The sequence below is a fragment of the Moschus berezovskii genome, chromosome 14 (genome assembly GCF_049115385.1).
Source record: "Moschus berezovskii isolate FMDL1 chromosome 14, NW_MosBer_1.0, whole genome shotgun sequence".
Classification (NCBI taxonomy): Eukaryota; Metazoa; Chordata; class Mammalia; order Artiodactyla; family Moschidae; genus Moschus; species Moschus berezovskii.
Window position 1 is genome coordinate 25,466,742 of NC_142473.1, and position 16,755 is coordinate 25,483,496.

The 16,755-nt window shown below is 46.0% G+C and overlaps 1 protein-coding gene across 1 annotated transcript; it reads left to right on the forward strand.

Moving 5' to 3' along the window:
* Positions 1-12: 12 nt before the first annotated feature.
* POU2AF3 (POU class 2 homeobox associating factor 3) lies at positions 13-13,339 on the forward strand. The gene is made up of 9 exons (XM_088843369.1): positions 13-30; positions 423-587; positions 2,020-2,286; positions 3,521-3,666; positions 3,945-4,144; positions 5,444-5,538; positions 9,615-9,669; positions 11,052-11,281; positions 12,664-13,339. The coding sequence occupies exons 1-9, from the start codon at positions 13-15 to the stop codon at positions 13,024-13,026; spliced, it is 1,539 nt and encodes a 512-aa protein (XP_088699495.1). The 3' UTR covers positions 13,027-13,339.
* The last annotated feature ends 3,416 nt before the right edge of the window (positions 13,340-16,755 follow it).

Genomic DNA, 16,755 nt, shown 5'->3' on the forward strand with positions numbered 1-16,755 from the left:
TAGCAGGTAACCATGAGGGTAGCTCAGCGGGTAAAGAATCCACCTGCAATGAAGGAGACCCCAGTTTGATTCCTGGGTCGGTAAGTTCCCCTGGAGAAGCAATAGGCTACCCACTCCAGTATTCTTGGGCTTCCCTGGTGGCTCAGATGGTAAAGAATCCACCTGCAATGTGGGACACCTGAGTTTGATCCCTGGGTTGGGAAGATACCCTGGAGGAGGGCATGGCAACCTACTCCAGTATTCTTGTCTAGAGAATCCCCACGGACAGAGGAGCCTGGAGGGCTACAGTCCATGGGGTCACACACAGTTGGACACAACTGAATGACTAAGCACAGCACATGCCCCCAGCAAGAAACAAGAGTTCCCAGTCTGAGGCACACAAGCTGTCATTAGCCTAATTAGCAGCTCCTCCTCCCCTCCAGGCAGCCTCTTCTCGGGGTTCCAGTGACCCCAGTGTTTACAGACCGCTCTCCAGCCAGTATGTGAACTGCCCCAGCCGCCCCACACATGCCAGCAGCACAGCAGACAGCACACACACTGTCCACACACAACAGCACGTGCTGTCCAAGCGCGACTCTGACAAGTGGGTCTGTACGCCTCACAGCCGGTATTTTCCAATTTTAGGCACAACTCATCAGCGGATCATTAAATTATCTCAGTGACTCCCAATCAACATAGATTTTTCCTAAATATGAGATGGAAAAGATGGAACAGAAAATTTCAGAACATATTACACGCATAGGTGTACACTGTTCCACAAAAATTTATTCTATAAACATATACTGTTACAGTATGTGAACGTGTAAGATGAATTTCTTAGTTGTGGGTTGAAGTCTAAAATGTTTGAAAGCATCTGCTATAAAAGATCTGGAAGATAACTATAATAGTTAAGAGTAAGGGATTTATGAAACTTTGATTCCTAATCCTGCCATGTACCTGCTCAGTAATCTTGATCATGTTGCTCATCCCTCTGACCCTGTTTCCTCGTCTGGGATCTGGGGAGGTTCTACCATTCAGTGCCTGACGTGCAACAAACACCCAGTGAAGGACAAACTCTAAAAAGTCCATGAGGAACATCCAAGGCTATGGGGTCTCAGAGCCGAGCTCACTGCTCCAGGCCACAAGACTCAGGTGGCCCCACAAGGTGCAAGTTAGAAAGAACGCTCCCTCACCCCTACAGGTGTAGCATCTGGCTCTTAAGTATCTGTGCTAGGGTTTTGCAATTATAGAAACAGTGAAAACCAAACTCCTTAATGTTAGGCTACAAACTGGGGCGGGAGGGGGGTGGGGGGGCTTGTTTCTCAAATCAGGGCTCCAGCCTAAGCAAATCCAGTTTTCCAAAGTTGCTAGCTAGCCACAGCACTGGAACATCCATCACTTCAGCCAGGGGCCAACGCAGAAGCCCCCAGAATTGCTTCTCTGGTTTGGGCAGATGCTTCTGGAGGAAGGGACAGAGAGGTCTCTGCTGTCCCTACAGAGCCTGTGGCCTCCACACCGCTCACTTCTCACCCAGCTCTGCCTGCCTTCTCCAAAGGGGAACCAGTTGCCACCATCAGTTTCCATGATGTCACTAAGGGCATTCTATGGCTCCTGCCATCCCCGCCCATCTCCACGTGAAAGGAGAAATTAGGAAGGCCACTATGCCTGAAAAACTGAGACAGAGCCCCAGAACACGGGAAGACAGACACACAAACACAAAGCCCAGGAGGAAAACAGCTATGCAGACAAGGAACGGAGGAAAGTGATGACAAAAAGACAGAAAAAAAAAGAAACCCTGAAAAAAAAATAATAACACAAAGGTCCAAGAGATTTTTTTTAAAGCAAACCAAAAGAAAATAAGTGTAAAACAAAAAGGAGGGCAAAAGAGAACAGAAGTCGTGGAAGAAGCTAGAAGAGACAAGAGACTGTCCCTAATTCCACGATGCTTGACTCACTGTTTCCTGAGAAGGGCTAGGGCATGGAGACAGGAAACAGGGGCTCTCCTCTCTAAACTCCCGGTGGCCTTCCCCTCCTCACCAGGCTGGTCCTGAGGTCCATCAGGAAAACACAGGCTCAGTGCCTTTGGAGAAAGAGACTCCAGAGCTGACAGATTCCAGGTGGACTGGTGACAAATCTACTGCCAGGTGCTACCTCAAGGGTCCCCAGCACTGCTCTCCTCCCCCAGAGTCATGGCTCCACTTGTCAGGCAACTTAGCCATCGTACTCTCGGCGTCCTGTCACTCAGAGAACTCCTTTCTCCACCTCTGCATGTGCCACCCTGCAACCAACACATCCCAGAGCATCTGGGTATTTTTTATGCTCAAATCCACTGTACGCATTTCACAGAACAAAGAACAGGGGCCTATAATTGTTGCCTGTCCTGGCAACATGGAAATGTCTTGGCTTACCTGGAAAGGGAACCCCACTCTGCCTTCCCTTGGGGGCTAGGAGAGGATCTGGCCTGGCACCCACTCCCTCTCTGGGCCACTTGTATCTTCTTGAGTTTCCAAATCACAGAGAGGTACAGCAGGTGGTTGGAGAACATAACCCAGCACCATCCCAGGTCATCGGTGAGGGGATTAGGCCGGGACCGAGGGGTCAGCTGACCTCAAAGCCCTCCCACCTCTCACCCAAAGTGTGAAGGCCTGAACCCAAATCCATATCCTTTCAGCTAAAATGAGCAGAAGCCAAGCTTGTTATCCTTTCTCAACGCACACTCCTGTGGCCAAAAGGCAGGGGTGGCTCTAGAGGGGAAAAGAGGAGAGGAAAATAAAACAAAAAGGAACTTCATTGTGAAAAACCACCAGACTCAGAAACTCTCCAGAGGGTGAGGCCCCAGAGGCATCCCCCGCTCTGTGGGGAGGAGCAAAGGGTCTTAATGTGCAGGCATTCTGTACTGAAACCCCAGTGTCTGGGGCACAGACAGAGAGCAGGGGGGAAAAGGGGAGGGAAGCCAGCACGTGGCCAGGCGGGGCCAGAAGGAGATGAGGCACAGAAGCGAAGGCCTCTGCAGGCCTCCAGCCTGCAACCTGGGCCCAGAGTGACTCCTTGCCAGGCCATACCTACCGGCTGCCATGTTCACTCCCCAAAACCTAAGATTTTCCCTTAAAACAGAGACTGAGGGGATGGAAACCAGTCAGCCCAGTCAGTCTGGCTCAGGTGGACATGAAGGGCAGCCTAGGTCACTCATGGATCCCAGAACTCCCTTTGAGGCAGAAACACAGAGCATCTTTGAGGATTCCTGCTCTCTCTGTGGGAAGGTGGGCAAAATGCTCAAAATACAGTAAAAGCAAGGGTCAGGACCCAAAAGGGTCTCACTCCCTGTTTCTGTGGACTCTCCCTGGGGTGCCTGTGTGCAGGATATCTGCAGAAGATAGTCCATTTTGTTAAGCCTTTGAATATTCAAATTGAAAGTATCGCGCAATCATTGATTGTCAAATCATGGGTTTCTAGAGGTTTTAAATACTTGGCATGAGGGGGAAAAAACTCAAACCTATACCCGAAGGTATAAAACATTAATTCTGTTTGTCTCCTGCTCCAGGAACCTGGGTGCAGCTGGATGCTTTGTGAAACTTTAAAAATGTTGCATCTCTGCTTCTCCCCCTGCACAGGAGCCCTCCTCCACGCTGAGTCCCTGCAGCTGCAGCATCCAGCCACCACCTCAGCCCTTGCTGACCACGATGTCGGGTAACTCGGCTGCTTCTTCTGGGGTAGGGTCACGAGGGCGAGGGGCGTTTTGATCCGGGTGTATTTCCACGACTTTTCCTGCATGGAACAGAGAGGCACAAAGTCAGGGCATGCAAGTAGGAGCCCGGGATCGGGAGAGGGCACGGGCCAGGCTTTGGCCGCTCCCACTCGGCGCCTGGTCCCCAGGGCAGAGGCCCAGAGACCCAGCTGGCCGCCGCGGCGGTCCGCGTCCCGCGGTCCACCACCGGCCCTCTCACTTGGCCACAGATGTGACCCTGGGACTTCTCGGCGGCGCGGACTCTGCGCGCGCAGCAGCGGCGGCGGGGGGAGCTAGAGGCTCGCGATGAGCCCGGGAGGCGCGCCGGCCGCCCAGAGCCGGGCCGTGGCGGTTCCTGCGCGGACCCCCGGCCGCACTCGCTGCCCGTGGGGCCGCGGGCCCGGCGAGGAAGTCTCCGGGAGACGGTGGATGGCGGCGAGGGTGCGGCGCCCAGCCCCGCGGGCCAGATGCGGGATCCCCCGGGTCTGGACGACGAACTGCGCGGCCTCCTTTCCCGCGGGGAGACGTCTAGCTCCGGGACCCGGCCCCGGGGGCTCCCACCAGTCCTGCGGCGGTCTCCGCAGTGGCCAGGCGAGGCGCTGGCGGCCCGACACGGTCGCGGGCGCTGCGGCCGGTCGCGCGGCCCGCCCCCTCCCCGCGCGGCTCTCCCGCGCTCGCTCACTCCCGGGTCGAGGTCAGGGCCGGAGTCGCGCCCGGACTCCCGCGGCCACCTCCGCCCGCTAACGCTCGCCCGGCGCGACCTACTCACCGCGGCTCCGCGCCCCCCACCCGCCACTCGGGGCCGCGGCTGCCCCGCGCTCCGGGCGCGCCGGACGCCCTCCCCGCCGACCCCTCGGGAGCCGGGCAGCCCGGGGCGGCCCCTTCTCGGGGGCGGCTTCCCCGCCGAGCGCGCGCGGTCCTGGGCCGCCCCGCACGCCTCCCCAGGGCTCGCGCAGCGCGGACTCGACTTGGAGTCTTCGGGCGCCGCCGGGAAATGCCAGCCCCAGACAGGGAGGGGGTGGGGAGAGACGAGAAAAGGGGCGAGCAGGAGCGGGGCCTAAGGAGGGAGGCGGGAAAGAGGCGAAGGCGCAGAAAGGGGGCAAGGAGAGCGGAGGCAGGAGAAAAAAGAAGGGAGGGAGGGGGGCAGTTCTCAGGCCTGGTCCCTTTACTGGGCTCAGCCTAGTGATCCAAGGACCAGGGTCGGCCAAACCCCACCCGCCCGCTGCTTGCCCCAAGGCTGGCTTCCAGACCAGGGGCGCACGGAGGTCAGAGGCTCCCCAGAAGCCACGACTGGTCCCGTGGGAAAGGAAAGGACTCGGAACTTCCACTGGAGTGGGAGTGGAGTGGGCTAGATCAGTGCTGAAGCATCCAGCCCCTCCCCGGGTCTCTCTTCCAGACCAGAACCCTGGGTTTCCCTAACTGAGCCAAGGCAGAGAGTTTCCCTAGACTGGTCTCCACATTCCTGAGCAGATAAACCTGTGCCCAGCCTGGAGTGGGTGGGCCCACAGATTTCCATAGGTTCTGTTTCCACTGGGGCCCTGAAATCTGCCCGTGGTAATCTCTTCATCCTTTCAAGTTTGAGAAATTTGAGTTTCTTTCCCATCTGCCTTTTAGCATTCTCTTTGCGTTATCCAGACCTAGAGATTTGGCATTAGATGCCATAGTTTATAAAGACCCCTGCACCCCTGCCTGACACTGCAGACCTTACACTTGACCGCTGACTCAGTTGCCTTTCCCCAGAAAAACCTAAGGTGTATCAAGGTGTCCGGGTGAAGATCACGGTGAAGGAGCTGCTGCAGCAGAGAAGGGCCCACCAGGCAGCCTCGGGGGGAACCGTAAGCATAAACCCTTCACTTGTTCCCAGATGGTGCTCAGCTTCATTCTGCCCTGTGTCTGGGAAAGTGTAGGAGGCCTCTCTGGGCCCATCACCATTCCCAGACCTGGCCTTCTTTAGCTGATCTTATAACATCTGTGCCCACCTTCATCCCCATTCACCACAGAGAACAGACATGTTGTGGGGCTCAGGACTTGGGGGAGTCCAGCCCTCACTGATCATAGTCAAGCGTGTTGGTCCAATGCGGGAGAGAAGCAGCCAATAGGTAAGTAGGTTCTTATTCTGTCGGAAGATAGTGTATGTGCCCTCTCATAGGCAAAGGAAATCTCTCCCAGAAATGTCCTTTTAGGGAGCCCTTCATGGGGCGATTTGCAGTGGAACCTCTGTCCTCATTCTTCTGATCCCAAGCACTGAAATTACCCAGCTGAAAGCGGCTGTGTAGCCTCAGAGGAGACAGCTTGGAATATAGAACCACCTCTTTATATATGATGAAGCCTTAAACAGTTCCAGGTTATAAGATAGACCTGGGCAGTCATAAGGTTACCTACCACTTTATGTACATCCTAAAGCAGAAGATACTAACAAGAATGCTCAGCAACAGAACCAAATAAACTAGGGTGGTTTCCCCCAAGAGACGGCAATTCATCGCTTAGAGCCCTTGATCACACAGTTGCCTTTGGGTTGCTTTGGGTGTAGATTCAGATACTAAGGATGGGATCCATATTGTCAGTGGTAAGACTGGTCCTGTCTTCAGCTTATTGGCATCTGTCCCACAACAGTTTTTGTGTCCAGTGCTATTTGTGTGCAATGCCTGATTTCATAAAACGGGCCTTTTGGGGAAGATGCAGATGCCGTAGCAGTGGTGAACACAGGTTCTAGAACCAGTGAACTGGGTTCAGACCTCAGTTCCTCCATTGTGTGAAGGCTTGAGCAAGTTACTCAGTCTCTCATATCTCGGTTTCCTCATCTTTAAGCTGGAGATAATGGGATTTTGTGAGGAGTGAATGGATTATTACATGTAAACACTTAGAAGAACACATTCCACTTAGAAAGTGCTCAATACATGTTAGCTATCATTATTATTATTTGTGAAAAGTAGCTAAAATAAAATTAAAATCAGAAGTTAAAAGCCAGATATTCACTAGCGTTCACTCACACCCTTTGCTCAGAGTTTAGAGGTTGCTGTGATATGGCATGGGCAGCACAAATTTTATATTTGCTGGATGTCAAGTCGGGGGGCTTCCCAGGTAGCTCAGTGGTAAAAAATTCCACCTGCCAATGCAAGAGACACAGGAGATGTAGGTTCAGTCCCTGGATCAAGAAGATCCCCTGGAGGAGGAAATGGCAACCCATTCCAGAACTCTTGCCTGGATAATCCCATGGACAGAGGAGCCCATGGGCTATAGTCCATGGGGTTGCAAAGAGTCGGACATTTCTGAGCCAGTGAGCATGCATGCAAAGTCAGTACCTCCATATGGAGAACTTCAGCTCATGCTAAAGTTTTAAACTTTCTTCCATTTGTAGAGGGCTTTCCAGTGGTTCTTTTAAAGCACTTTTGCACATTCACTGTTTCTTTTAGTTCTTATAATAACCAAGAGAGGTGAGTTGATCAGGGATCTGTATGCCTCTATTACAGCTAAAGTTCAAAGTCTTACAGTTGCTAATGGTAGAGCAAAAAGTGGGACCAAGACCTTCTTATTCTTAAAAAAAAAAAACCTTCCCACCTGTTGGCTCCCTAAATTCATCTTCCTACAGATCCAGCTGTACTGAGCAGGAGTCTGGTAGCCTTAACTACCAACTCCTTTATTTCAGAGATTATTTTAAAATTAATAAAACCAGGAACAAAGGAACTGGGATATACTAGTGGTGCCAAAAAAAAAAAAATCATCAGGATGTTCCTAACAAAATGTAATCTTTCATTAAGGGGCTTTGGTACCTTGTACAATTCTGCTCCAGCTGCAACCTGGAGAAGCCCCACTTGCACATAGCTACTGTATTATTCTTGGCCACTTCTGGGTTGGTTTGGCCACTGTTTCCCTGTTAGCTAGCTGCTGGAATGAAAGCAAGGCTGAAACATTTCATTTCTTTATCTGACCAGTATCTATTCCCTAGAGCAGTTTGACTTATCTAAATTTTTCTGAATTCCTCTCTGAAAAATAATCAAGCAGTACTTCTAAACTAGTGCCTTGCAGGAACATGCAGGGCAAAGCTGGCCCCAACCTTGCTTTCTGGGAGATGATATCCACCCAGGTCCTTGCAGGCATGGAGGAGTAACACAGAGATGATTTAACTTTGAGAGTCAGATGTAAAATTCCTCACTGGGAACCAGCAGAAGGATCTGGAAATCGAGCAAGTCTAGGAGGTACAGTCAGTAGACACGGATGGCAGGTGGCAGGGGATAGTGTATGTATGCCTGCTTCTGGTTTAACAGAGATCATCTCCAATTTGTTCAGTGGTTGACGGAGCCCTTTGGGAAGCATTAAGCCAAGGAAAGAGTTGATTTTTTATCAAATATGTAAAGCAGGAAGAAATTTATCATAATTTGTTATAAAGACAGAGTAGTATTCACAATTTGAAATTTTAAGAAGGCAACCCTGGATGGAAGTTATAGATTGAGACAAATGTTAAGGTATCCGGTAGTGCCAGGAGACACACATGCATGTCACATTTGTCAATTTCAAAAACGTACTTCAGCAGAATCAGTTTACAAACAGCCCTACACACATACACACACACACAGACACACACACACTACTCTCTCACCTACAGGATAAATAGAAACTTGAATTAGTACTTACCAAAAAACATAATTTACCCTTTTCTACTATTAATTTTTTTAAACAGATGATGTGTTTTTATAAATCATAGATTGTAGATTTTTGCACTGTTTGAAATCTAGAGAGAGGATAGTTTCTTTGTATTCTTGGAGCAAAGTAGAAAGTGAACCCATGACTAGCGAGATAATAATCACGTAGGATATTGTAAACATACCTGAGGGAGATAACCTGGGGAGGTCTACAAAGGGACCATTCCGGGGGAGGAATGGGGTTAACGAGAACTCTACAATGAAGCTGAGTTTTTAAAACCCACTCCTTCCAAGTGCTTGAGCTCAAGCTGTAGCCAAATATTTGCATAAAGAGCTGGTGAAGGATTCCAGCTTCCTGGTTCATGACATTATAGCATGGATCGTTTTCAAAATTAACACCACCTCCTATTTTATCAGCGACTGACTGTGCAGGCTCCCAGGGGCTCAGTGTACGGCTGTGAGTGTACCCCGCGAGACAGGAGACAGGCATGCGGAGCTCTGCTTCCTAGCACAGACTCGGAGCAAGGCTGGTCCCTCTAAACTTTAAAGCCACCACCTGAAAACTAAAACAAAAAAGTCCTAAATTACTCGATTAGTACGGTTATTAATTTAACCAGAAGACACAGGCTGCTTTACTTTGAATAGTTAAAAGGAACAGACTCATAAACTTCAGATATTTATTGTAGTGAAAAAAGCAACTTTTATAGAAAATAGCATAAAAAGTCCGGACAAGTAAAATATTTCCCAACCATTAACTACAATGTAGATAAGCTATAGATTACTGACTATAACTTTAAGAAAATATTTTCTGTTATATCATGGCTAGGAAGAACATGTGACTATTTTTAGCTATCCAGGAGTAAGCCAACAGATAGTATAAGAAAATTTTGAGGAAAATGATTGATTGAGTTATAGCTAGTTGGGATTAAATAAATGTTAGTCCTTATTAATTTTAAATTAAATAGTTTAATAGACTCTACTGAGTTTTCTTGAACTGTTCATTTATGTAATATAAAAATCATTTAAATTAATTTTTATTAAAATTAATAAAAATTTAAGTGGAAGACATTAGAAAAAATCCCCAAGCAAAAATAAAAGTTGAATCTGAATAAGATATAACATCGGTTTTATTTCACAACAGCAAGTTTTTTAGAAGAAAGGATCTGGCTTACCTTAAAGTAGAAGGCAACATAGTTCATGTCAAAATGTTTTAGCTTTCCCTTTAAAGAACTCTTATTTCACTTTGTTTTGTGGTCATCTTGCTTTGGCAGCAATCCGGAGGCAACAGTGTCCACCTTTCAGACCCAGTCCCACCATCTTCTGCAGGTCAGTACAGCCAGCCTTACAATTCCCTCAAAAACACTTGCAAAAGTCCATCTCGAAAGGCTTTTAGTACTTGATTCAGGGGTTAAGATAGGCACCACCATTTAATTGGAATCCAACCAATCAGAAGGTGAAAAAAAAGGCATGGTGACTCCAAATATAAGCCCAGCAAGGAAACAAGTGCTACATTTTGTCCTCATTTCTCAAGTGTCTATTCTCTGCTATCTACTCTGTCCCAAGAGCTTGTTCCTCACAATAGTTCCAGGTCCTCATTTCCAAGTAACTAATCTTGATTAAAAGATCAGAATTGCTTTCTGAAACCTGTTATCTTTTAAGTGTACTATTAGGTGGAAAACAGAACATCCCGAGGTCCTAGAATAATGCCTTTGCTCTTGTTTCATTTAGCTTCTAGCTGACAGGGGCTTCCCTCCCTTTCTTTTCTCTCTTCCCAGAAAGCAGTTCAAACAAGTGTGTTTTCTCAGCCCATTACGAATAACACTATTACATAAACACTCCTACATATGCCACTCGCAGCTCAGAGTTGACAGAGGTCATCTATAAGGAAACCTGTGCTATGGGAACTCCCCACTGAATGCGCTACTTTAACTTAACCTTAAAGGAGCCTTGAGGCTTCAAAACCTCCAGTGTTCTGTCATTCCCCTAAGCCTGTCTTCTTTGAGCATTTCAGGATAATAATCAGAATTGGGGCCTATTAATGCTAAAATGTTTTCAGAGCTATTCTTGTTTGGTATTTAAGCACTTAGATTAATTCCTTGATCACGTGTAGTGTAACATGTTCACTAAGGAAACATTTTTGCTTTTTGTAATATAAAACAAATAATACTAGTTTGTATTCTATATTCCTGGTTTCTCCCTTTTATGATTTGTGTTGCCATTTATAATACTCCTCAAAATATAAGTTCAGTTCAGTCACTCAGTGTGAAAACTTTTAGAAAGCAATTAACCCTAGATCAAGAGGATTATTTGCCATGGCATCAGTCTTCTTAAAGCCTCAAGCAACTCTCCAGGTTACTTTTGAGAGATGAGGCTCACTTGCAGATAGGGGTGGGTGTTGGTGCTTATAGTCCTAGAAAGTGGACGGTGAAAGTTTGAGCTTGGCTGTAACAGTTGGACAGAAATTGGATCACCATTCTTTCCTTTTCACCTTCTGAATAAATCTCCAAGTTATTAATCAGATTCATTTCACTGGGCTTGAATTAACTAAGGCAACTTAAAAAATCCAAATTGCCTGCCTATTTACTTTTCTCAAACTTTCCGCTTTTCCCCCTAGATATAGTAAATATTCAGAATATAGAATAGAACTCCATTCAAATATGTAAGTGCAGTTTTTAAACCAAAACTTCTCCTGTTCCTTTTTCTTCTAGGACTGTATTTTGAGCCTGAACCAATTCCTTCCATACCCAATTATTTCCAACCCCGAGAATTTTCCAGTTGTGTTTCTTGTGAAGAAAACCCCAGCTTTCTGGACCAGATATTTGATTCCTACCTTCAGCCAGAGACACACCCGGATCCTTCGCTCAGTTCCATGCAAAGTACTCCACACTATTTCCCAGACAGCTTCCAAGCTGCCCCTTTCTGCTTTAACCAGAGCCTGGTAATTTATCTCTGTTCTTTACAAGACCTGTTATTGCCTACTATGGGGCAGAGAGTTTGTATCATCTCGTGAGAAATCATACAAACGCTATCAACAAGGAAATCATCCAGGAAGCAAGCAAAGACCGATGTAAAACCCAATAGAGGTAGAAATAGCCACACATTGAAGGGCAAAAACCTCTGGAAACACGTGTAATCACGATTTCCTGAGTCAGCTATGCCCAAGTACATTGGTGTGTGGCCATACAAAGAGGTTTCCCAGCAATATTCATTTAATGTTTTTAAACTGTAAAATTCAGACTTCTCTTCATTGGAAATAACTGATTTAAAAAATGGCCCTTGGATTTTTGAGTTCTAGAAAATGGAATTAAGGCTATGTCAACAAGGCAAACTGTCATCTGATAAGGGGCTATTTCTGTTTTATTTTGACACTTAATTCGCTCTCCTAACTGGTCGTATTGGTCTGGTACAGGCACAAGAGCCCATTTTGGTCTGAGATGGTTGGTAAAAAATGAAGCCCTAATAGTTGAAAACATTTACATTGTCTGTTCATATCGGACCTTAAATTATTGAAAATGTGTTATCAGTTTAAGTGGAGTGAGGCTTCCATTGGTAGTTACCAGTTGTTGAAGATGTCTTTTAGATACTGTTAAAAACCTTAAAAATAGGGGTTTTTTTAATGTAAATTCCTTTTTGCTTTTGGTTTGTCAAAAGTAGATGTAGGTATCTAAGTGAATTTTAAGGGGATAAGAAATTAACTCTACAGGATATACACACAGGACTCCCCAAACATCCACTTCTCTTCCAGCTTCCAAGTTAGGCTTTCTCAGTAACAATTGTGGACCCGCCTAAGAAGGAGCGGAAAGTACCTTTCTCCACAGAGGACAAGACTTTAGTGCCTGTAACGGTAGCTTGGCATCTTGGAGCCTCCCAGACACTGGCTTCGTGAGGACCCCGGCTCTCCCTGTGTATGTTCACCTTCTTCTCCACAGTCAAGGGTGTGGAGAAACATCCAGGGTGCCACCTGCCCCTTCCATCGAGGCACACAGCAAGATTTGATGTGCAGGTGACCAGGCACAATGGGATTTTGTGGTTTCCAGAACAAAGCATCCTGTAAAGTATGCTTATAACAAAGAAAGCCAATGAAGCAGGGCAATTTATTGTTGGGAAAGAAATAGGTAAATAGAGAATGTGGTGTCATGAAATCACACAGCCAGCAAATAAAATTACTTCTGCAGATTTGGTTTGGGTCGGATGGTTTTGTTGTGCTTTTTTTTCACCCCTAATGTTCTTTTACTCTGAGTTAATAAATACGCTCTATTCAGTTCTTTTAATCCTGTCTAATTTATCACGCTTTTTGGTCCTTGGTTTTCATCTATCTAGACCCCAGATTCGCCTTCGGATTCCTCCACTCACTCTGGCTCCTTAGACTACAATTACTGTCCTGCTCAGCTGCCTTCATACGCCCCGGAGAGTCACACCGCTCTCCCCCAGCTGGACACCAGGAACTGTGGCCACCCGTCGGGAAATTACACCTACACTCACCCGCCTGCGCACGCCCAGTATGACAGCTTCTCCCCCACCTCCATCCACTGCTGTGCCTCCTGTGAGGCCGAACGCTTGGATGCCTTCAGAGCCTCAGACTGCTTTTCCTACCCCAGCACAGACTATGTGAACTTCACTCCCTCCGCAGCAAGCAGTGACTTCTATAAGAGGGAAACAAACTGGGACATCTGCTACAGTTAATAGAAATGACGCCTGTTTGGAACATGGCATGTGTACATCTATTTTTTTTTTTCTTTTTTACCACCTCTAGGTGACAACTCAAAATATGCAACCTGCTAACAAAATATCACAGGTGCAGTTTACATGTCACCGTTTTTGGTTTTCTGACACTAATTTAGGCATCAAGGTGGAGTCCTTAGGCTGTCATAGTGCCACTCCTACTTTGTATGCTTACAGTTAAAATTTTTGTAGGGAACATTTGGTTGTTTTACTTTTTTTGTGTAACGAACAAATGATAATTTTTTAACTAATAAATAATTTTGTATTACTAAAAGTTGGCTTGTTTTTTAAATTTTCCACTAGTCATTCCCCAACTAATATGAATAATATCAAGTTATTCTAGAAATCAAAAATTACTCTTTAGTATTTAATCCTACTTGTTCACATATTGAAAATTATTTTAATGTGGTAAGGTGCCTTGGCTCCCATGGGCATGGAGGGTAGACACAGCTGTGATGGCTGAAGAGGGACATTCAGCCTCCACTGCTGGACGAGGGTATACGTCTTGGGGTAACATCAGAAAAAGACATGTATGAATCATTAGTTTCTCATGTCTATCAGTGGTCAATAGAAGGTTAAGATGCCCCAGAAGCACATCTTACCTACAGCACAGTTAAACTGTAGATAATTCTTTTCATATCCAAAATCCTGGTTTGTAAACTTCGAGGGAAAATACTTAATCTTTCTCTTGAGAGCTGCCATGTGGTTGATGTACCAGAAAGGTTAGAATTCTTTGTTACCTTCTATTTCTGCATTTCTGCTTTAGGTCTTTAAATATGAATCACTTATTTACAGATTGATTTATAGGTTCAACCATGTTATTTACAACTGAAACTCCCTCTGATTAATCTGTTTGAACAAGGCCAACTGTCTTTCAAGATGAAGAGGAGCTGCTAAAGCTATCTGTCTTAAACTGTACTGTTGAATCCTGTTTGTTGAGGGCATGAAGTCACAGGACTGCATCTCCACAGTGAGGTCTGGGGGCATTTTCCATGTCCTGAGGTTCAGTACAATGGAAGCAATAGTGGTACCATTGGTACTGGCCACAGCTACCATTTTCTGAGCCCTTCCTCCATGCCAGAATTGTCTATTGATCTCACACATCAGCTCATTTAATCTTCACAATAACATTGACAGCAAAATGAGAAGTCTGAGGTTCAGAGAAGTTGTCACCTGCCCACTGTCACACAGCCAGTTGGCTGCGCTTGGGTCTGAAAAACACCAAGTGGTGCTCCCTACTCTCCACTGGCAAAAAGTTTGAGTCGCCATTTGTGAAAGACTTCAGGAACCTGAGGAATCATTCTCCTCTAAACCCCAACCTCCCTGTTGACACAAAACGGTGTTCCCAGCTACCTACAAATAGTCAGAGCTTTCCATCTGGGTCAGACTGTCCACGGGAAAGGAAGGTGTGAAGCACAAGAGCTGGGAGACAGAGGGGAAGAAGGTGACAAACCTCCACCTCAGTGGGTTTCTTTTGATCAGGAGACACGTTTGCTTTCAAATTGACACCATCTAACTGTCCCTTCCCTCGGGACTCTACTAAGGCTTGGGCAAATAGGACAAGTTACAACCTGCCTCTGGGAGAGATGTGCCAGGGGAACAGAACAATCACTGCCTTTCTGAGACACTAATAAAAATACAATTTTAATAGTTTCAAACCAAACTGAAACTGGTCTATTGTCAACAAATGTCTGTGCACACAGCCCAAAGCCCCTGCACACCTTGTACCCACCCCCAGCAGCTGCCCCAAAGAGACAAAGAGCAAAGAACACACAGATGTCCAGTGGTTGGCACCAAAATCTCTTTCCTGAATGCCATTCTTTTTTTCATTCCCCACTTCTATTCTCTGCTTTCTGAATCGGTGACCTTGCAGCATTAATGGAGAGCACTTCCTGCTTCCTTGTTTCTGGTTCTTTCTTCACATGCCCCTTAATTTTCCCCTAAATCTGGCATGGAAAAAGATTCATTTAAAAAAATGTAGGGGGTTCAGGAGGGGGAACTTATGTAAACCCGGGGCAAATTCATATCAATGTATGGCAAAACCAACCAATATAATATTGTAAAATAATTTGCCTCCAGTAAAAAATAAATTAACTACATTAAAAAAAAAAAAAGGAAAAAAAAAATAAATAAAAGTTAATCACATTTTCTTAAAAAAAAAAAATGTGATACAAGACCTAATATCTCTACTATGTATTATGATGAATAACCCCAATTTTAAAATGGGCTTCACAGGTGGTGCTGGTGGATAAGAATCTGCCTGCCAATGCAGGAGATACAAGAGATGCAGCTTCAATCCCTGGGTTGGGAAGATCCCCTGAAGTAGGAAATGGCACCCCACTCCAGTATTCTTGCCTGGAAAATCCCATGGGCAGAGGAGAATGGCAGGCTATATACAGTCCATGGGGCTGCAAAGCATCAGATACAACTGAGCACAAAGCACATAAAATTGTCCTTAAGACCTTTGTAGAAATTTGGGGCAACAGAACACCTGACACAGCACAAAGTCAATGGACACAGTCAACCTGCCTCTTACCCACTGCAGCTCACACAGTGGCATGGGAGCTCACAGCAGCACTGAGACAATCTAGAACGCTTCTCATCAATAGATGCCTAAGAAGCTGGATAAAATGCAGGTGCCCAGGAAAAGGTCAGTTTTCATTCCAATCCCAAAGAAAGGCAATACCAATGAATGTTCAAATTACTGTACAATTGGACTCACTTCACATGTTATCAAGATTATGTTCAAAACCCTTCAAGCTAGGCTTCAGAAGTTAATGAACTGAGAACTTCTAGCTGTTCAAGCATGATTTAGAAAAGTCAGAGGAACCAGGGATCAAATTGCCAACATCCGTTGGATCATTAAAACAATCAGGAGAATGCCAGAAAAACATCGACTTCTGCTTCATTGACTACGCTAGAACCTTTGACTGTGTGAATCACAACAAACTGTGGAAAATTCTTATAGAGATGAAAGTACCAGACCACCTTACCTGTCTCCTGAGAAGCCTGTATGCAGGTCAAGAAGCAACAGTTAGAACCAGACATGGAACAACAGACTGGTTCCAAAGTGGGAAACGAGTACATCAAGGCGGTATATTGTCACCCTGTTTATTTAAATTATATGCAGAGTACATCATGTGAAATGCTGGGCTGGATGAAGCACAAGCTGGAATCAAGACTGCCAGGAGAAATATCAATAACCTCAGATAAGCAGATGACACCACCCTTATGGCAGAAAGGAAAGAGGAACTAAAGAGCCTCTTGATGAAGGTGAAAGAAGAGAGTGAAAAAGCTGAAACTTGACATTCAGCTTGAAACTCGACATTCAAAAAACGAAGGTCATGGCATCCACCCCCATCACTTCATGGCAAATAGATGGGGAAAAATTGGAAACAGTGACAGACTTTATTTTGGGGGACTCCAAAATCACTGTGGATGTGATTGTAGCCACGAAAGTAAAAGATGCATGCTACTTGCTATGACACCCCTAGACAGTGTATTAAAAAGCAGAGATATCACTTTGCCAACAAAGGTCCACATGGTCAAAGGTATGATTTTTCCAACAGTCACTCACATACAGCTGTGAGAGCTGGACAGTAAAGAAGGCTGAGCACTGAAGAATTGATGCTTTCAAATTGTGGTGATGGAGAAAACTGTTGGGAATCCCTGGAGACAGCAAGGAGATCA